Consider the following 21700-nt stretch of genomic DNA (forward strand, 5'->3'; position numbering starts at 1 on the left):
TGGGTGAGAAGATGGAAAAAAAAAAAGGGAGGATTGAGAAAAATAGCAGCTTTTTTTCTTTTTGGGGGAGGGATAATCCCTTTCTTTATAATCTCTCTGGGTGATTTATCTGTCTTTGAAAGGTACAGGAGGAAAGGGCCTGGGAGAACGACCAGAGGGTATCTGATAAGGGAAATAAAGTGCAGAAGGCTGACATTTGTAGTTCATAGATTACGTTTCGTAGTCCTTAGCAGAGGACAGTGCTCTCTGAGGTTGCTGTCCATGTCAATGTAACAAACCTTTACCTCCTTGAGGGGGTAAAGGGAGAAAATCTGTTGTCCTTTTCAGTCCCGGGAATTTTCACGGTTAATCCACAAGTGAAGTTTTACTACTTCTTTTACTGACTGAGATGTTGATTTTTCCAGACCCATTTTTAGAAGCGTCATCTTTTTTTTTTTCTTTTTTTTTTCCAGAATATGACGAGTTCATCAGCATAAAATTGCAGATTAATGCTACTGTATTTTTCTGGTTAGTCTTGACATGAGCTTCTTATGCTAGTAGTTTCTGCTTGTTGATCTTTGTTAGTCCAGAAAGATCAGTCGAAGCAGTGGCTTCAGGTAGAGGGACGGAGGTTGATGTAGTCGATGACATATTCTCTTGGAGTTTGACAAGCCGGATCTTTTTTTCTCTACGACTTTGGTCTCAACAGAAAACATAAGCAACTCACCAGTCCTCTTTTTGTTTTCACATAAATATCACAAATGCTCTTCTTAATACCAGTCATTCCTTAGAGCAGGGGTGTCAAACTCCAGTCCTCGAGGGCCGGTGTCCTGCAACTTTTAGAAGTGCCTCTGCTGCACCACACCTGAATAGAATAATTAGGTCATTAGCAAGGCTCTGGAGAACTGAGGAGGTAATTAAGCCATTTGATTCAGGTGTTTTGTACCTGTGACACATCTAAAAACTGCAGGACAGCGGCCCTTCAGGACTGGAGTTTGACACCCCTGCCTTAGAGGTTGTAGACTAAAGGTAGTTGTTAAAATTTGCTCAGAGGAATAAATATGTTGGATTTTTCCAAGTAACCACTGGGTTTGAAGAGCATAAGTCGGGTGATGGCACACAATCTACGAGTCGGTGTCAACATCGGTCCAGTTAACACCATGCACACTGTGAATCCCTGAATCTTCACTCCAGATTTGCAAATACTTACTGGCCATGCTGCATGGGTGCTTCGTAACAGCTTAAATGATATGTTTCATAGTATAGGGACATACCAAATCTGTTTTGGTTTTTTTCTTTTATTTTTTCCCTGCCAATATAATGGCAAATTTAGTTGCAGTAGGTGGTTGGCAGGCAACTTGGAGGAATAATTGGTAAGAAACACTGCAGACAGAGAATGGGCCCAAAATTGAAGAGAAAATCAGGGAACAGATAAGGTTTGTGTATGTGGGAGAGTATGTTAGAGAGAAGGACAAGACTGGAGGAGGTTAAAAATAGATTAAGGATGAGGAAAGGAAGACAAAAAATGGGAAAGAGGTGTCAGTATGAGAGTCAGAGGGAGAGATACAATAATGTCCGTGAGTAGAAAAACAAGCCTGTCCATCTCTCTCCTCTTAAAGCCCTTTTTTTTATTTTCATCGCTTTTAGCCTTCCCCCTTTTTGACTTGCCAGCTCCTCTCTGTCCCATCCCTCTTTTTAGGCCACAGAGGAGATTTGTTTGTCTTCCCTGTCCTCCCCGTCAGCCTCTCCGTCCCCCATTAGCGGCTGCCTCTTCTTCAGCTCTCTCTGGTACTTGGCCATAAGAGAAGCATAGATGCAGCCGTAAGCAGCGGCGGCCACCATCATGATGCAAACAATGCCGCACACCACACCGGCAATCACCACCGTGCCGATGGCGCGGCGCACGCTCACGGGTCGGTAGCGGGCGCGGCTGCAATCCGACGAGGCCTCGCCGCCTCCTCCGCCGCCTCCCGTGGATGAAGAGGAGTCGACGCCAGCGCTGCCACTGTTGTCAGAAACTGGCGTCGCCCCACTTGGGATGAGAGCACTCCTGCTGCATGGAGAACCGCCTCCTTGTCCAGAGCGAATACCGTCGCCACCCCCTCCTCCTCCATTCTCATCTTCAAGTTGGAGGCAGTAGTTGAACATCTCCACCGGAACGCCGCGTATGTCCCTCCCACGCAGGTCTTTCGGTAGTGTGCACTCCAGTGCATCCACCTTACCCCCTGAAGGAAATATAGACAGAGGAGTTTGTTTAAAAAAAAAAAAAAACTCTACTTTTTGCATGTAAAGCAATGCCGATTAACAAAGCAAGGAAAAGAAACAGAGGTTGCTGTTCTAACTTCAGCATGAGTCATACAGCACTTAATACAGGCACACTATTTGCTGTGCTCAACTAAGCCCTTCTATAATTTATGAGATGACATGCCTTGCTTCAGCAGAGCTGTGGCGTGTGAAAAATAAGAAATATCTGAGTCACTAATTCCCACAGACGGCACAAGGATTGAGTCTTATCTTTAAATTCCGCTTGAGCCTCCGAACTTGGTGTCCATCGTAAGGTCGCGTGTCAGAAAGCTAGTGTGACCTCAAATAAGTTGAGCAAGAGCTGTGATCAAGTTGCAGGATCAAATTAGAGAAGATTATTTAGGTTGGAGTTATTAATCTCGACGCCTCACAGAAACAAGTCCTCTGTGCACAGCTCTCTCTTTAAATGCTTTGCAATATAACAAGCGTCTTGAAAAATAAACGCCGCTTTGCTGGATGCGTTTTATGCATCAGTTCTCCTTTTTAGAGGCTAAAGTCACATGATTTCATGTTCAAGTTTGAAATGCCTTCTTGTAATTTTCTCTGCTGCTCTCACGATTATTAAATTATCATGTTCCTGCTCATCTTTGTCGGAAGAGTGTCGAACTGAGCAAGAGTGCAGCTCAGTCAGACAGAAGAGAGCGGAATCAAAAGGAGAGCAGAATGGAGTAGAAAAAAAAAAGAAGAGATGCTTCATTAGCAGGGCAGCTGAGGCCCCAGGCGTTGAGGTGAATGTAGATTTTTTTACACACAATGAGAAAAGCTGAGAGCAGCTGTTGGTTATCTGATGTACTAACAGCCTGCAGAGGCACGCAGAAAAACAACGAGAGCTGTAATGTGCGTGTAGCCAAATAATAGAGCTCAAAGCACTCGAAGTCTTTCGCAGCATCCAGCTGTCCCTTTCTTGAGTATTCCCTAATTTTAGACCATTATTCCTTTGCCTTCTTTAATGCAATAGGGAGCACAGAGTCGGCCGTTGTAACGTAATCAAAAATCCACCTCGGTACAGCAGCCACTCCATCCAGTGTTTGAAATCACGAAGGTTGCAGTCGCATTCCCATGGGTTCTGTCCCAGTTCTAGGTGTTGCAGGTTGACCAGTGGCTCAAACGCTGCCCTCTCCAAACCATGAAGTCTGTTACCTGCCAGCGAGAGCCACCTTGAAAGAATAGGCAGAAAAAAAAAAAAGATTACTTGGAACATTATTATTTTCTGTATAGAAAATAGCAGACTTTTTTCTTGCAAAACAGAAACCGGTAATACATTTACCGTATCAGAAGCTACCCATTACAGGCTAACTCCGTAGCCCAACACATTTTTATATTTTCCAAAAAGTATATTCAAATCCACTGATTTGAATATACCTCAAATCAGTGGATGGGGACACAGTTGGTACCAATTGGACATGTAAACATCACAGCCTGCATGAATATTTTTGCTTAGTTTGTTCATGCCTTTATGACAACAGTGCACTTATCTTCTGGTGGCTACTTCCAGAAGTATAACACACTACATCACAAAGCTTAAATCATCTCAAACGTGACGATGAGTTCACTGTTCTCCAAAGACGTCCACAGTCATCAGCTCTCTGTTCAGAAGAGCGTCTATGAAGTGTTGGATTGGCAAATTCACATCCTTAATTTGCAGCTTCTTCAAATCTGCACCAGTTTCTTAATGTTGCATTTGTGGCATAAAGAACTGGAGTAGTTCAAAGGGCAAAAGGGATCAAACCCGGTACTAGAAAGGTGTAGCGATAAAAGGGGCAGGTGAGTGTCTCTGTCATTTGGAAATAAGGCAAGGTGGTATATATTTACCTGAGGTGCTGCAGCTCATCCATAGAGCCTATGGGAATGGTGGACAGACCATTCAGAGACAAGTCCAGACTTTGTAGACTCGCTAAACCCTGTGGAGACATCAAAAGCAGATCTTTCATTGTTTGAAGTTTACCTTTTTCCATTGCAGTGTCGGCTACTCCAGCTGTTCTTTATACCTCTATCGTCCTAGGTCATCATATTTGCCTGAATTAGTTGTGATACAAACATATTAAAGTGCAGAAACAAAATGTAATCTAAAAAGCTGACGAAGCTTCTTTTGTTTTGACAATAATTTAGATGTTTTGGATCATTTGACAGAGTTTAATGCTTGACTTTTTTTTTTTTTTTTTGCTGAATTACAGTTATCTTTTCATGTGTCTAAGCAATTCTTTGAATGTATAAAATAGAACCCAGTACAATGTCCAGTGCCTACCTGGAAGAGCTCTCTGTCCATTACTGTTAGTGAGTTGTTGTGCAGAGTCAGTCTTGTCAGGTTGGACATGTCTCGAAACAATCCGGCCGGTAAATTATCCAGGTAGTTATTTGAAAGGTCCAGCTCCTAAAATGCACAGAAATGTACTTCATCAGTGTTTTGCTTCTCGTGTGATACTTGTTTAAGATGGTTATAAGATTTCTGATAAAAACAATAGTTAGGAAGGAAGCCGTTGTCCACAAATGTCCAGTCTGCTACGACTGTTCGGCTCGATTTGTCTGATATTATCATCATCTCTTTATTCCCGACACAAAAAAGGTCCATAGTAGAAAGATAAAACAAACAAAATAAGAAGTAAAAAAAACAACAACAAAAAAACACTTATAACACTGTCTGCTTCAACCTTAGCCAATCACATTCTTACAACTTGCTTGTGCAATTCCAGTTGCACTCTGCTTGTGCACTGGAATAGCACAAGCAAATGAGACCTGAGGCACTTCTCTCCTGTCTCTCTTTTTTTTTTTTTATCAACCAGGAGTAAAATTAAGATCACAAGTGCCATATAATCTTTTTTGAAAAAAATCATAGTATCATCTGCAAACATAATGTACTCAGTCAACAACACGGTACTATATTTAAAACAGATTTAGTGTCTGTTCTCAAGGACAGTCTTTTTTTTTTAACTGTGCTCAGAGCTGCAGCCGAACTTCGATTGTGACATATTAAGGGCCAAATTAGGAGATGGCAGACAGATCAGAACTTTGCTAATTGATAAGGAGCCGAGCCATGCCAACCGCGTGGGATGAATTTCAGTGTGGACCAGCCACTCGGCTCATTTAGAAATCCCATGTGTAAACAGGCCAACATTGTGGCACAGTTTGCAGCGTGAGCTGGTTTTTCAAATACAACTGAGCTGAGCGCAAATATTTTCTGTTCATCACTCTTAATACTTGACTTTCCATGAAGTTTCAGTTCCTATCCTGTTGTTTTTAGCGTGTAGTTAAAAAAAAAAATAAAAAAAACCTGTTTGTCAATTATAAACAACACCACAACAGGAATTGTTCAAAGGTTAGGCAAATATGTTTTGAAAATGATTAACAAATGACTGCAGACCTCCAGAGAGGATAGGTTAGCAAAGGATGAGGCTCCCAGCGAGGCAAACTTGTTGTTGGCTAGCAGTAGGGAGCGGCTCCCTGGAGGCAGGAGGTGCATAGGAGGCAGGGAGGAAAGTCCACGTTCCCCACAGTCGACCACGAGGGTGTCCGAGGAGCAGAGGCAAGGAGGAGGGCACGAGGATGCTGGGAAAAGCAACATGGCCAAAAGGCTCAGGACACAGAAGACTGAAAGAAAAACAAAAAAAAACAGAGAGACATTGATAAACTCATTATTCAGTTCTTGAAATGAAATATTATTTCAGACATTTGCTTTCTGGAAATTGTGATGGTACTTCTCAGTGGAAAAACCTCCATTTTAGTTGTTTTTTTTCTTACATTGGTATTATACTTTGGCTTCATTAATGTAAATTTGAGGACCTAGTCTTAGACTTAATCTCTATAGATTTGTAACAGTCTTATGTATAATTTTCCCAGTTTTCTCTTTGTCCATAAATAGGGGGCAAAAATTGTTGAGACAACAAAAAACCACGCAAAGGTTACAAAAGAACCAAAATGCCAAGATTAGTTTCTACGTCGACTGTTTCTTCTTCCACACACTGCATGTCTACGCACAGAAGAACCGCAACCAAGGCCCACTGTTTACGAAACGTAATGCGTGTTTGCATTTCAAGTTAAAAGCACCCTTGCAAGAGAAATCCCTCTTTTTCACATCAGGCTGTTTTTCTGCTGATTTGAGTCGTCTCTTACAATCCGTTTCCTTTTGTAATTTGACCTGTTTACTTTGGACTACTCTAGACTTCTGTTCTTCCCTTTCTCTCTTCCTCTGATTTAATTTTCCTTCATAAATGCGGGTAATATTTGCTCTTTTTTTTTTTTTCCCCTACTGTTTATATAAAAGCTAAATCGGACTGTTGCTGTCCTCGCTCTGCACGTCTCTGCCTCCCAGCAGACTCTCTTTATATCTCTCATTCCCCTTCACTTCAAGCCTCTCAGCACTTCTCTGTATTCCCTCAGTGTCTCGTTACACTGGTTGACTTTGTTTCCAGCCAATGGCTTATCGGCACGACTTTTATCTCTGTTTATGTGTGAGTGGGCATATGCTTGTGCAACTACGCGTGCGTGTGTGAAGCATCCACAAGGCGTGATATAAAAAAAAAAATCCTCTCTAAACTCCAGGCACAGAGATTTTATGCTCCCTCCTTGGCTCACCTGTAGATTTTATCACTTGCATCTTATTAGCATTCATTTCTTAGTAGTTGAACATTTTGTTTTTCTGTCAGTAGTTGTATTTCCTCCGATTCTTATTCCATCTGTTTTTCTTCCCATAATCACCCTTGGGTGTGAGTTGGTCATGATTCTCTGAGTGTTGATATCGCTTTCTGGCTCAATGTAATAGAAGATTGATTTTTGTTACAAAGTACTTTGCCCTAAACTGCTTTTTTCTCTCTCTCTCTTTTTGTGATACTTTACATGTTTAAGATAATCGAACAAATTTTAATATCTGACAAAGATTATTTGTACTCAAAATGGTTTCATCATTTGATGTTTTACTTGTTTAAGGGAAAAAACAAGTAAAATATCCAAACCATCCTGGTTCTATTCAAAAAATATACTTATAAAAAAGCAAAAAAAATATGCAGAATAAAGACATAATTTAAATAGAACTAGTCGGACAACATGAAGTATGATAAAAGATCTCAACACGTAATGGACCTTTCTAACAAAACAAGCCCACTCAGAAAAAGTCCTAAGCTGTTTCTAAGGCTTTGGGGCTGAACTGAACTGCAGTGAGAACCATTGTCTACAAAAAATGAAATGCTGCCGTGAATAACGTGCCTACAGCTACTCCAGTCACAGTGCTGCAGGTGTGTACTGGCTACATCTATATGCACCACTATCGCAAAACCTGCTCTTCCGGCTAAAACCTAAACGGTATTGATTTAAAGCTTTAGCACATTCCGATCCATCTGGTAGACTTAATATTGTTTGACAGTGTCTCTCTTCGACAATGCCTTTTGACACCTTCAGAGCTTCGTCTGTCTGTAAGTTTATATCCAGAGGCCTCTGAGTGACACTGGACCCAGCGATGATGTCATCACAACAGACACTTGTGTTACTGAGCCCAGTTGCATGTTACCAAGGCACAAGCTGTTTTCCGTGCAAGTGGCAGACTTACTGCTATCTTGTTACGGGGATGACCAGCTGTCCTCCACACAGAGGACTCACTGGTCTGTATTTCTTCCCTCGTCAATGTTTCACATTGGCTCTGAGTCCAAGTGTGACCCGAGCAGAGTTTAAATTTGAACTCCGGGGGCTCCCAGTGCTGGTTACATTACCTGACGTGTTATTTTGGTCCCTTGTACGAGCCAAGAAAAAGTGTTGTTTGTTTTGATGATTTGCGTTTTTTTTGTTGTTGTTTTTCTCGATTAAATCTTAATTTATAGATGAGTAAATTCACAGTTTTTGTATTTAATAAAGGAACAAATTAAAGAAGCCATTCTAAGGTTTCATTTTGAGCTGCTAGGCTTTGGACACTTTCCATGTAGTTTTATTTTGGTGCCAAATCACTTAAATCTGTTATAGCAGAGTAAACTGCTATAAACGGTAGTTCAAGATGCATTTTAGAAATAAAAAAAAAAATATTCAAAAAATCTGAGAAATATAACATACATTTTCCTCAGCCCCACATTTTCTTGCAGTTGTAGCTCAGATTTACTTTAGACATAGTTAAGTCTGCCTTCAAGAGTCGTTGACTAATGCTGCATGTCAGTTTAGGCATATGGATTTCTTACATAGATTTTAGGCAGCCATGGTGTGGGGCTGACGGCGTCTGTTGGCTCAAAGAAACGCATAAAAAGCAGATAGCCACGAACGAAGCCCTAGCTGCAGAGCCGTAAGATTAAATGCAGAGAGAACGCAGAAAGGAGAGAAAGCCGTTAGACTTCAAACCCGGCCATTAAGTCCACATGACGTTGTTTCCATCGTACGCTGAACTGTTCATCCTGACTCTCTTTTTAAAATAGGAGCATAATTGCTTACCTAAACACAGGAAATCACTGTCTCCCACATGCAGACACCCAAACACACTCTGACAAACAGGCAGGTTCTAAGAATAAGCAGCAGGGACAGAGTGTTTGGGTTTATTCTCTGCTTGTGCCGACATTGTGACGGGAGGAAAGGGCACAGAAGAGCTTGTTCTTGAACATTTCTACATTTTTTTTTCTTAGTAGGATTAAGAATATTTACTTATTTCTGTCTTCTTTCTTCTACTCCCCTCTCTGCTTCCTCTTGTTTTTCTCTCCCTTTTATTCACAATATCTCCACTTTAATCCCCTCTGTCTTCCATTTTAGTTACACCTCTGATGAATCCTACACCTGAGAGACAGTACTATTATTTCAGTGGCTGGGGAACATGCTATCATGTCTCCTTCCAATTCATGCCATTTCCAGCAATTTGTTGTGACAGATAAGCTTGTTCTTGTGATATAGAGGTTGTAGACTGTTTGATATGTGGTGACTTTTTAGTGTTAATTACAGGAGCAAAAGGTAAGACAAAGATCAGTATAAAGGTTAAACAAAGTTTGCTGAATAAATTCAACACATTTCCTTGATAAATTGCGTAAAGTTGTAGAAGTGATTGCTTGAACACTTTAAGGTTATGTAAATCTGTGATGTCCAAGTCGAGTCCTAGAGCTACTATCCTGCCACTTTTAGATGCATTTCTGCTGCAACACACCTGAATCAAATTGCTGGATTTGCTCATCATTCAGCTCTGGAGAGGCCTGATAAGATGCCGTTTATTTAAAACCAGGTGCGATGGAGAAGGGATGCAACGACAAGTTGCAGGATGGCATGGTAGCTCCCCAGAACTCGACATGATGTAGAAAAAAAATGACGAACACATCTGATATCTTGTGCTGCTCACATATTCTTCAGACTGTATTGCTAAGCTAAATGAATGAAGCTAAACCTCTATAGACATTTGTTATACACAGACTGTTGTTTTAATGCTGAAGACTTTTGATTGGGTGGCTGTCTGGAAAAGTCTGGAGAAGTAGGGGAGTTAAATATTTTCCCAGTATTTATTGTAATGATGGAGATGTCATTTATCTGTGATTTTTTTTTTAGCCGCATTTAATATGGATATGTAATTTGTTATAAACAGATCTATTTTCAAGGTTACACCATATTAGGTTTACTCTACTTTTCAGAGCCTTGAACACCTGAACAACATATCTGTAATTGAATCTAGCAAATTCATTGCCAGCTAGTGTTTATTATAACATAGTGGGGTCACAGTTGTTGTTTCTGTCACCTTTACAGTTACCATAGTGATGTACATCTGAGCTATAATATAAATTATATTCTTTGAGTTTGTGAGTTTAAGCACTTAGCCAATTAACCTGCATCAGTATTATTATTTGATAAAATGCCATGTTTTCTGCCTGGCACATTCTTGCTCAAGCTATTTAAAGGAAGCTGCTGCTGTGATGTATGTACATTTAGTATCCTGCTTGCACCCAGATTACAGTCCAGAGCCCATAATCTCTAGTTAGTTGTGACAATGTTGTACAAATAACAAAAATTAAATTGCCACTATTTTTTACTTAATTCCGAAATACAAGCCAGAGCCAGAAAAAATCTAATATGCATGACAAACTGCATATAGAATGAGTCAATATGAGTGCATTTAAAAGAGATGGAAATGTACTTGGACAAAAATTACTGTTCACCAAATTACACTTTAATGTCATTAAATTAATTTGAATTTGCCTAAACAAGTCAACTGAAAGCGTTCTTGAATTTTGCGTGCTGATTTGGCTTATTGGCAAACAAGCTGTCCTTCCAATCACCTCCTGAGCCTCACAACGCAGCATGTGAAAGCTCCACCATATGCGTCACATACAGACCATGACAAATTGCTGCGTCATAATGAATATTTCAGGGAACTGACTATTGTCATTACCCAGAAAGCATCTTATTTCTTCTACTGACCAAACAAATGGATAGCAGCAAGGATTTAGCCTAGCATAAAGTTAACTGGATTACTGAATGCTATTGCTAAAGCTAACACTGTGCCTGAACCACCAAAAAACTGTACAATATGCCAGCCTGATGGCTTCAAGTGTCCTGACATTTCTGACTTTGAAGTTAGTTTACCATCTCTGTGCTACAGGCCAGTTAAATGAATTGCTGTAATCTCTCTATCCTGACAACTAGGAATCTCTTTTACCCATTAAACTACATTATGGCTGCACTTAGCTTAATGCTGTCATTATTTGGCGCTTTTCCAAACTAAGTATTCCAAACCCAGACTGCATTATTTTTTGTTTAAAAGCCAATTCGGAACCACTTTCACTCACACCACATCAGTTTCTCCCAGTTTTCGCTAAAAGCAACGAGCTATTGGGCTCTATTTGGGGCCGTTAAAAGTGTCCAAAAGCAAACACACACCCACACACACACACACATGCACACAGTGCATATCCAAGCATGTGGATAGGAATTATTCCGTGCTTTCTGTGTACAATTGTGTGTTGATACCCTCTGCTGGGATTGTGAAAGCCTAAAGGCACCATATGGTCTCCCTGTCACTTGTAGATTCGTCTCCTTCATCTTTCTGTCTCTCTTCCTTTTCTTTGATCTCACATCTCCCATTTGTCCTCCTCTGCTCCCCCGACTGCTTCCTTGCTTTGTCACTCACACTTTCTATTGTCTTCCCCCAGTTTACTCCTATCTGCTGTGTTGAATTTCACTTTTTTTTTTACTTTGCACTTTTTAAATTTTTTGATATTTTAGCATTACTTTACAATATTTACATATTGGTTGTTCGAATGTAACATAAAAGACCAAGACTCACTTTAAACCTCCATCATCTAACTTTCTCTTGCACTTCAATGGCATAGAACAATGAATGGTCACAAAATGATGTCAGATTAAACTTTTTCCCTTAATATTGCTTCAGTTTACTAGCATTTCTAGTAAGTCAGACAAATGGAGATACAACACAAACGGCATCTATAGCCAGTATATTAATTTTATGTTTTTGTATGTGCTGTTTCCTTACCCTTTATTAGAATTACAATTAAACAAACAATTATTCATACCCCTAGAATATTTTGATTGAAAATGATTTTGCATTCAAGCAGGTTGGAAATGAGACCGGCATGTCTCAACAGCTTATAGAACAACTTAAAATCAGGGTCAGTTTAATCTCTTTTGCCATGTTATGAAATGTTGTAGCTGAGAAGAACGGCTGAGTCTCACTTCAACAGACTGTGGACTACAGAAAGGCATATTAAAGGCTCTTGATCGTTTCTCCGGGGTTCCCAGTAGAAAACTTTTTTTCCTCCGCCGCAGCCTCCAGAGAGGTGTGTGTATTGATGTAGATGATCTGTGTGGGTGTGCTGAGGTTCTGATGGATAGTGTTGCCCTGTTATTAAGTGTGCCTGGCGTTACCACAGCAGCTTGTGGAGGTGTTTTTCTTTGCAAGGCACCTCTTGAAGATCCAAAACTTCTCCAGCAATTCTACCAGGACCATCCATGTTTTTCTGTTTTCCTTTTTTCTCTGGTTTAAGATTTGTATAGCTTTGCACAGACAGCATGAGTTTGCACAGCACAAACTAATTTCAGATGTAAAAAAGTATTTGCCCATTTTTAAAAAAAATATCTGCAGTATTTTTCAGTCATATTGTTTAATCTACAACATGTGTGTATGAAATAAGCAGAGACAAATGAAGAAAGAAAAGTGAGATAAGCAATTTCTTTTTTTTTGTCATGTTACAATCATAAACTTTAATTTATCATATTGGGACAGACCGAACCAATACAAAGTAGTGAAGAGGAAGTGGAAATGAAACATGGTTTAGTCAGTATTTTTCCATTCAGAAGTACCAACATTTCTGTCTAGCTGCTCTGAATCGGCTCTTTATAGAACAACCTTTTACTGCAAGTACTTCTGTAATTTGTTTTTCTAATATGTCTCTCTGCCAGCTCTTCCTGATTTGAGGCTTGAAATTATACCTGTTTTGCCATAATAAACTTTTTTATGGCACTTTAAGCGACCTTGTAATAATAAAAAAATAAGCCATGAGTAATGTCGTCTGAAACGGAGAATGGTTTACTGAAACATTCAGTCTCGGTTTTCCATGTTGCTGCTCAGCTGTTCTTACGTTACAGTTGAGGGGCAGATGGGCTGTTCAAGTGAAGACAAGCTGTAAAGGTTAAGTATGGGTCAAGGGCTTAGGACAGGAACTTTAACACCGACACATGAGGAGCATTATGTCACAGAGTCATACCACAGAAATGCAGTGGCTGCTTCTTTTGTCAACAACCCTCACGGTTAAGCCACACAAAGACAATATGAGTGACGGAAAAGAGGGGCAATGTCTGTGCTGCAGCTTTCTACTTTGCTAGAGGAGAAAAAAGAAAGAAGGGGGGTAGGAAAAACTGTTCAGATCCATCTTCGCCTTCCTCCTCCCGCTGCGTTTTGTTTCTACAGACTTCCGCCCGCACTAAAACATGCTCTCTTTTGGGATTTCACCAACAGACTTTGGCACGTGCCGTCAGAGCCTTCATCTTTTGTGTTTGTGTGTACGTGTGAGTCCGATCACGCTGAGCATGCTAACATTAGCAGCTGTCAAAACAGGCAGTATTCCTGCTCCCTCGCGGAGTTAGGAGCAGAGCAGAGTTGAGTAGGATTGAAGCAGAGTATTTCTTTTTGGAGGTTTGTTTTTTTTTTTTGTTTTTTATTCTGTCAACTCACCGTGTCTGGTCAAGAAGATGGTAGCGCCGGTTGAGGGGAGGCCAGTGCCCCCAGGGGGGTGGATGTGGGGGGGCATGACACAGAAGTGTGCGGCCTTCCTCTGCCAGAGGAGTGGGGCTGTGAAGGGGTCAAGCCGTCATGCCTGCAGCTCCCACATGAACAGTGACTGAGGAAAAGCTGCAGCAAGTCACCTGAACAGGGAGACAAAAGACAAGTGAGACAAACATGTCCTAAACCCAGGTCGTACCACATTATTGATGTGTGACTTTTGGAAAAAAACAAATCCACAGGACTGAGTTTGCATATGCATTCATTAAAGAGTGTTTGTGTGTGCATAAGTCTGCAATTTTTATCGCTTGTGTGCACGAAGGAAGATGTGTACGCGGGCCTCGCGCAGGAGCGCACCAGAAATGTTGAGGCATGAATAATAAATGTGTTTTTAGTAGTTCAAGCAATCAATTTGCGTTAACAAAAACAGAACACCGACCGCTGCTGTGTGCGAGTCGCGGGGTGTGACGGAGGAAACGTAGGGCACAGAAACAAAGACTTCCAGAAAAACAAATGGTAATTCAAACAGCATTTCATATACAGGTCAGGATGGATTTATTGAATGCCTCTGGCAAAGATGTACCCTTAAAATAAACGAATGCTATATTTTAGCCGCATAATCTCGCACTGACATGCTAATGAACATCCAACTTGTAATATGAGTGTATTTAATCAGTCAGGAAATAGCTCCCACATTGAGAAATAATTGTTTTAACAAAATCATCAGTGGGACAGTTATTGGCGCCAGTACCAATCTCTTTAAATTAAATGTCACTGAAGTATTTTTTTTCTATTATTAAGCTTGACTTTTTAAAGACCGAGAGTTTTTAGTGATCTCTAATAAGTAGTCGATGATTTTGTGTTTCCCTGAGGTGTAAAAAGACACGACACAGAGGCTCATCCCTTTAAGCCACAGGCAAGAGGCTAGACGTGGTTATACCAGCAAATAAGGTGAGCAGAGAGAGGTCAAGAAAAAATTTACTGTTGAAGAACTGTGGTAAAACAACTTTTTTCTACCATCACAAATGTAAGCAGATGTGTTTAAAACATTAGGAATTTGAGAATACTTTTTGTTCTCGCAATAAAATCACATATTATAGTCTCTGGAGGACATTGATGTTTTGGTTCTTCAATAAGGTTGAACATTAATCTGACAAAGTTTTCTTGTTGTTGTCGTGATATAAGGTGTAATAACTTCTTGGTGTGAAAGGCTGGCCTGCACCTCGACATGGCACAACTGTTGACTCATAGCCTATGGGCCAACCAGTGCAATTTTCAAATGCCGCCTTTTCCCCAACTATCATGAAATCCAGTCGGAGGCCTGTGAAATGTGGGACTAATCAGATTAATATGTTTGTGGGGAAATCTTGAAAGCATGCCGTCTCGAGTTTGTGTCACTGTGGATTGTTGTGTTCAAACATTACTGCAGCCAATTGTGGTGGAATGACTATTAATAGCCCGTGCCAGACACTTTGCAGCCAAATATTAGTCTCCGTTTCCTGTTGTCGTGTTAAGCTTTCACGTTTCTCCGACATTTATTCCATCTGTTAAACTTTCATTCGTCATTGTTTTCTCTCCCAGTGCTCTTTCTAGTTCTCACTCCGAATCTCCTTTCCTTTTCTCAGCGAAGTAACAGAGGCATGAATCAAGGAAGCTCTGCAGATAGATTTCCTGCATGTGATTAAAGTCACATTAGCTAAGCTCCACTGGGAAATGTAGTTATTCTTTGTAAATGAGCGCCGTAGCGATGATGAGAAAAAGAAGAATTTTGAGAAATTACCATCTTTAATTGAAGACAAAAATGTTTCCTTTTAGGCTGCATGGGCCTAGCACTGCAGTCCTGTACATAATGCGTTTGTTGGCGACTCCTTGAGAATTTTTGGAGTCCCTGATCCAATTAGGGCAACGCAGTGAATGCAGTTGGTTCTGAGACATTCTGTTGCTGTCCTTGATTCTGACCACAGGCGGTAATTGGCACCCGGTGCTTGCCAAATGCAGGTAAATTTATGAAGTGGTGAATAAATTTGGTTAGGCCGCAGCAGGAGGTTTGAACTTTTAGCCACAAAACCATTTTCAGTTGCTGCAGCTGACCTTTAGGGGGCAGCAATGTGTCGAAACGTCATTATCAGTAGCAGAACTAAGTGATACTATTGCTTCACATTACTGGTTCATTGCAAAGACCACCATAGTCTTTGTCAAAACCTGGCAAAGAGATAAACTTACAGGTGATGTATACATAATTTTTTATCTTTAATGAAAAGAGTTGGACATTTTTTTTGTAACTGGCTATTTTTTGAAGGGAGCAACAAGTCCGTGTTGTTCCCACTGTCGGCAGTAGTTGCTGGTCGTTTTGCGTCTTCGTCATTGCACACTTTTGGTCGTTTGTTTGATTTGAGTTTCTCCAAACATTTCGCACCTGCTTTGACAAAGTCAACAGGTAACATGGATAAAAGGAAGACCATACTGTTTTTGGACTGTGGGAGAAAGAATACCCAGAGAGAATCCACACATGCACAGAGACAACATGCAAACTCCATGCAGCCCGGGATTCAAACCCAGGACCTTGTAGCTGCTAAGCAACCGTGTTATCAACTCCGCCATCGCGCAGATTCATTCCGGGCCAGTTGGATCAAATGTTAGCAAAGGCTGAGATTATTTGAAAACACTTTCTGTGATTTCTATCCTGAGAAACGATTTGTGATAAAGTTCTTGCACCGAGTCATGTTGTGAGCAAGTGAACTCAGATAAAAAAATATTTTTTTCGCTTCTTTTTTATCTTTCACTTAGGCTTAGAGCTTTTCTAAATTGCTGCCATAAATTGTGCCACTTTTGTTGTGGTGGACCAACTCTGCTACACGTTTTATGTCAAGACAAAGCCCATAAATAATTTTTTACAAGCAGACCAAACTTTTATCATCCTTACTCATCTCATGCCTTCGGGTGTCATAAAGTTTCCCCTAAATATCACTTGTCAGTACACAGTGAACTGATTTATATATTGCTCAGTGTGAGGGCCTTTTACGAGTGAAGGTTAAGGTCCCATATTAGAACCAGTGACGTATATTACTTCAGTCTTTTGCTGCAGAGTTTATGCCTTTTTGCACTGTCAGCATTTTTAGCTCCGCTCACCTCAACTCTGCAAAAGGATTCTGAATCACCAGGATTTCCTCCTGCGTCTGTGGCATTGTCTAGAGTAAATGTTTGATGCACTTTTAACATTTGAGGAGCTCGCTGTGAAGTCTCAACCACCCTGTGTGCGGAAATATTTACCCAAAAGGGTTTTACTTTCATTCCAAATTGACAAGAGAATCATTTCTATGTTGCAAGCAGGGCTGTTTAAGCACAGGGTTGGGAGGGGGTAAATCTAGTCGCGTCATCTATTTGGGTACTGTAAAGACAGCCCATTATTTCTAAACGCAACTTGCAAAGAAGAATGTTGCAAAAATGCATGTTTTTTTCATTGATTTCAAAATTTGGAGAGGGAAAAAAAAATACAAATTGAATCAACTGCACAGCCCCAGTTGCAGGTTACCTCAGCAGCCATCACCTCCTGTCTGACTGAATGGACAATGCGGTGGTGAGCCAGGCGATTCTCAGAAAGCTTTTTTAAATCCATTTGACCTGAACATGAGGGCAGCCAAAATCTACACATGGACGTTTTTAGTGTACACACTGTGTAAATACATGGGAGGGCACCGGCATGTTGGGGACTCATGGAACACCTCTACTGTCTCTCCGTTGTTTTTTGTGTTTTTTTACTTGTTTTCATTTTGGTTCATCCTGTAAACAGGCAGTATTTCAAAAAGTGACCAAAAATAATGTAATGTATTTGCTTTAGGGCTATTGTAAAAAAAAAAACTTTAGTAATCAGGTAGGAAAAAAGCTGTCGTTCTCTAAGCATCGCGGCAATTTAAAAATTTAAAATTTGCCTTTTTAAAAATTTAAAAAGGCAAATACATTTTTCTCGAGGAATTTTTATAATCGAGCTACTCGAATCATTCGAGGAATCGTTACAGTCCTAATTTTGTTATAAAGCAAATAACTGGATGAATTCTGCAACAAGTTGAGTCTTCTACAACTACTGAAATCAGTGTTCCATCCTTCTGCGAAGTATGTATGCGTTTGTGCATATTTGCGTGGATTTCTGTAAGATCAGCCCACTTAAGCCCAGTTTTACTGATTTTTAATCCTCCGTCTGACAAATATACGTGGCCTGACTAATAGATTTTAATCAATACGACTGGAATTCTGCCCTGTGTGCCTCCAAATGAGCATAAGGGAATAATTATCTAGGTGTGGAAGAACGTCTGTGTGTGTGGATGTGTCAGAGTGGGTCCCCTGAGCAAGTAGCTTTTGAAATAAATGCATCAGCTCAACCGCTTTGAGCTCCACTGTTGACTCCCTTTATAAAACACTCAAACTATAGGAATTTGTGATATAGTTGCAACAAAATGTTCTCATTAACGCCCGTCTTGCTGTGTGCTACAATGTTTGTTGCTAACAAAGGCAGCGAGGTGCAGCCAAGCTTCCTAAATCAATTTTTAATGTATTTCTTACACAGGCGAGCAGAGAGACTTTGCAACATGGGGTTCACACACATACACACACAAACATACACACCTCAACGCATGCTAGCACAGTGATGAATAGACTCGCTTATACGTTGACAGCCACACGCTGCAGGAATTTGCACATATATTTTACCATCATCTGCGATTGGTCGGATTGTGAACAGCTGCAATATCTCAAGGGTGTTTTATACATTTCTTTATTGCTGAGTGTAACAGACCATGCTACAGCCACTTTATTATTTATGACTTTGTTTCACAGTAAGTATTCATACATCCTGAACTGCTCTAAATTTGTTCATATTCTTTCTACAAACGTTAATGTAATTGATTGATGCTTGGTGTTGGACATCAACGCAAAGTAGGAGCAAATAATCTTTAAATGGAGGGAAATGATCATTGTTTCTCAGTGTTTCGTGAATAAGAAACTGAAAAGTGTGTTGTGCATTTGAATTTGGTTCTCTTTACTCTTCATGAGTAAAGCTCTCGAGGGACTGGAGTTGAAAACCCCTGGTTTAGATCAAACTTAGAATGACCCAGTCACAGTCCAGACCTAAAAAGACAATTGTGAATCACATGTGTGCTCTCTGTCCAATATGACATATGAATTACGTTATGTAGAAGAGAGTGTCTGTAGATGTTCAAATAAAGTAGATTTTCAGCTGTAATGACAGAAAAAGGTAATTTAAGTATTTTTTTTGGAATACAAATGTATAACACGTCTCAGATTATTTATAAATATTTTTTAAACTTCCATTCTTTTCCTCCCACTTTAACAGCGAGGCACTACTTTGAGATTTATGCTTTTAAAGAGTCAAAACGTGAAAAAACAAAAGTTGAAGACTTTCATGAAGCACTGTATAAAATGTTTTGCATGCATGCTGTGTTGTCAGTTTAAACTAGAATGAATATCCGTGAGGTTTTCCAGTAATTTTGCACAAAATATTGTCGCGTGCAGCAGTTTGGTTGATTGCATCAAACGTCATTAAACCGACTCCAGCTGGAATGCCTGCGAGGATTTTACGGATGTTTTCACTGAAGCCATCCAGTTGGTTTGAAGTGGCAGCCTTGTTGCTTATTAGACATGCCAAATTACTGCACTACCCATATAATCACTCAGCGATCTTAATTGTTTTCCCTGGAATGATGTCAGGATGTGTCTGTGTTACTTGACAGAGAGTCAGACAAAATAGAGAGACACAAAAGCCTCGGGGACATTAGACAGGCGAGGCCCCACACTCACTGCATCATCATATAATTACAATGCAGCTCCATCGAGTTAATCACTTTTACATCACACCTTCTGAATCACTGTTAGAACTGATAAGTGTAAAAACAGCAGGTAAAAAAAACAACAACAGAAAAACAGCTGCAGCACTTTACTCTATATAGCCTCAGACTGAAAATCAGCATCATTTAATAGCGGAAGTCAAAGGGTTTTAAATGGATTAAAATTACATAATGCAATATGAAGGTCAGACTTAAAAAGACTGCAATACTATCCTAATGTATAATGTCCAACAAAAAGTCAGTGGTACTTTCAGAGTTGCTTAAGATAATTTAAGAAAAATACACGAGGGTCCGCTGCTTAGGTTGCAGTATACATGGGAGCAGCAATGTTTTTCTTCTTTTTGCACCAGTTAAACTGTAGAAAACTTGACACAGGAAGTGAATGAGTTTTACTTTAATGACTAAGCTGGCTAGGAACTGTGGTTGGACCTTTATGGTATTTTTTTTTTATTACTCATTAATATCCAAAAGATACTTGCATCAGTCTTATAGGTCTGCACCAGGACTTCTTGCACAAGAACGTAAACAATTTCGAAGAAACATTATAGTTGTTTTATTGAAAAGTTGGTTGAAAAGCAATTTTTTTTTTTTCTTATTAGTTTCTAGGTGTTTCTTCCCCTTTAACATCTGCAGGCTTTGCCCTCTAAATCAAACATTCCTGCTGCTGTTCTCTTGGTTTGTGAATTCTGTGCCCACCACTAGTTACCAGCCATTACAACTGACTAAGTAGCCTTCAGTTCACCTTACAATGATCTGCAAATATATTGAGATTATGTGTTTTTTTTGTTTTGTTTTTGAGTGTGGCAAGCATAACTACCACCATCTCTGGACTTACCTTTTTACCAGATACCTCAGTTTGGCACCAGCCCTACAGCTTGCTGCCGTCAGCCATTCATCCAAAGATACTGTGTTGAAAAGCAAACGATCAAAAAATTTCTCACAGGACAAAACATCGAAGAAAAAAAACTGTCACTGCTTCAGCCAAAGCAATCCGCAGGGTAAAAATTGTGACTGTCTTGTCTGCTTCCCTCAGCCCACAAATGAATTGTGTAAAAAAGAAAGATTGTTTTTGTTTTGTTTTTTTTAAAACGAGGGATTGTTAAAAAGAAGAAAAAAAAACGAGGTGAAGATGGGCTTAGAGGAACACGAGGAGGGAAGAGGGGATAAGATCCTTGGAGGGAGAAGGCTGGAGGGAGTTAATCCTTTCCTTCTGATCTTTCCTCTGTATGAATGATACGTCCAACGCCGTCCCGCTCCCTGGCTCGTGTGCTGCCGTGTGTCTGAGAGGCGTGAGCGTGTGTCTGAGAGAGGGAGAGAGAGAGATAAAGAGCAAAAACACGATTGGTTTGCTGGCGTCATGCATTACCCCCTCGCCGTGTTTCGCTATGTTTGTGATTCCAGCACTCAGACCGCATCCAGTGCGTCTTAAAGCCTCTGTGCCCTCGCCTCCCCTTCCTCTCTCTCATATGAGTGTGCAGCCGTGCATGTGGCAGAAGAGGGTGTGCGCGTGGCTCGTCAAATATAGCAACATTAGTGCATGCTGCCTCGTCTGCCTGCAGCTCTCCGACAGTGACAGAGAGAGGGCGAGGGAGGTGGAATACAGAGAGAGGGATAATACGAAAGAGTGAAAGCTGTGATGAGGGGTTGGGGGTGGAGAGAAATGGAGAAGAGGTGGGAGGGTAGGGGATGCAGAAGACAGGGTGGGATGAGGTTGATGATGGACGGGGGGGGGAGAGAAACAGAGATCCTCAATAGAAAGCTTGTGGTAGAAGGAAAGGTGGAGGGAGGGAGAGATGTGATGATTTCAGTGAAGATGAGAATCTCCCTCCGCCACATGGGCTTTTCTCATCCCTCGATTTATTTTTCCTTTTTTTGTCTCTCTCTCTCCTCGCATCTCCCTCGCTCGCCTTTCATTTTTATTCGATTCCCGGAGGCATCTCTCGTAACAGCTGGCTTTGTGCGTCTTTCTGCGTGTGTGCGTGTGTGTGTGTTTGTTCGGGGAGGGACTCCAAATGGATAAAATCTTACATATGCATGGACTTTAGAGCGCCATGAAAAAAAGCATTTTCCCCTTACAGATTTCTTCTGCGTATGGTCTACACTTAAATTTGGAGATGGATTTAAAACCAAACAAACAAAAAAACAGGACTTCAGTTATTAAGTTAAATGATCTATTCAAACCAATTTTCTCAGAGGGCTCTTATATGGGAGATAACAGTAATAAAAAAACATGATGATCCCTAAACTCTGAACTGATGAGACAAAAGTTAGTTTTTCTATAGGTGTCCCTCCTGCTAGTTGGCATAAAACTTAAATTTTTAGAAAAATAATGTCATATCAACCATCAAAACACGCTGGTGGTAACAGTGATGCTGCTTTCCTGCTC

The 21700-nt window shown here is 40.5% G+C and overlaps 2 protein-coding genes across 3 annotated transcripts in view; one reads left to right on the forward strand and one right to left on the reverse strand.

The window, feature by feature from the left end:
• Positions 1–21700, forward strand: part of cacna2d4a (calcium channel, voltage-dependent, alpha 2/delta subunit 4a) — a 72049-nt gene that overhangs the window by 23908 nt on the left and 26441 nt on the right. The gene's annotated exons all lie outside the window — the stretch shown is intronic.
• lrtm2a (leucine-rich repeats and transmembrane domains 2a) lies at positions 1611–20942 on the reverse strand. 2 transcript variants are annotated; one of them, XM_017302841.1, is made up of 7 exons: positions 20150–20942; positions 13409–13599; positions 5642–5868; positions 4529–4654; positions 4096–4184; positions 3283–3440; positions 1611–2204 (listed from the first exon to the last, which is right to left on the reverse strand). In XM_017302841.1, the coding sequence occupies exons 2-7, from the start codon at positions 13482–13484 to the stop codon at positions 1675–1677; spliced, it is 1206 nt and encodes a 401-aa protein (XP_017158330.1). In that variant the 5' UTR covers positions 13485–13599; positions 20150–20942; the 3' UTR covers positions 1611–1674. The 2 variants fall into 2 exon arrangements, with proteins under 2 accessions (XP_017158330.1, XP_017158331.1); XM_017302842.1 differs by lacking the exons at positions 13409–13599; positions 20150–20942 and adding an exon at positions 6391–6564.

Source organism: Poecilia reticulata, linkage group LG23 (assembly GCF_000633615.1).
Source record: "Poecilia reticulata strain Guanapo linkage group LG23, Guppy_female_1.0+MT, whole genome shotgun sequence".
NCBI classification, from domain to species: Eukaryota; Metazoa; Chordata; class Actinopteri; order Cyprinodontiformes; family Poeciliidae; genus Poecilia; species Poecilia reticulata.

Coding starts and splice junctions, on each gene's coding strand:
- lrtm2a (XM_017302841.1), bottom strand. CDS start 13,484: ATGCCCCCCCACATCCACCCCCCTGGGGGCACTGGCCTCCCCTCAACC. Junction 3,441..4,095: donor GATGAGCTGCAGCACCTCAG/GTAAATATATAC, acceptor TATTCTTTCAAG/GTGGCTCTCGCTGGCAGGTA. Junction 2,205..3,282: donor GGAGTGGCTGCTGTACCGAG/GTGGATTTTTGA, acceptor TATTTCCTTCAG/GGGGTAAGGTGGATGCACTG.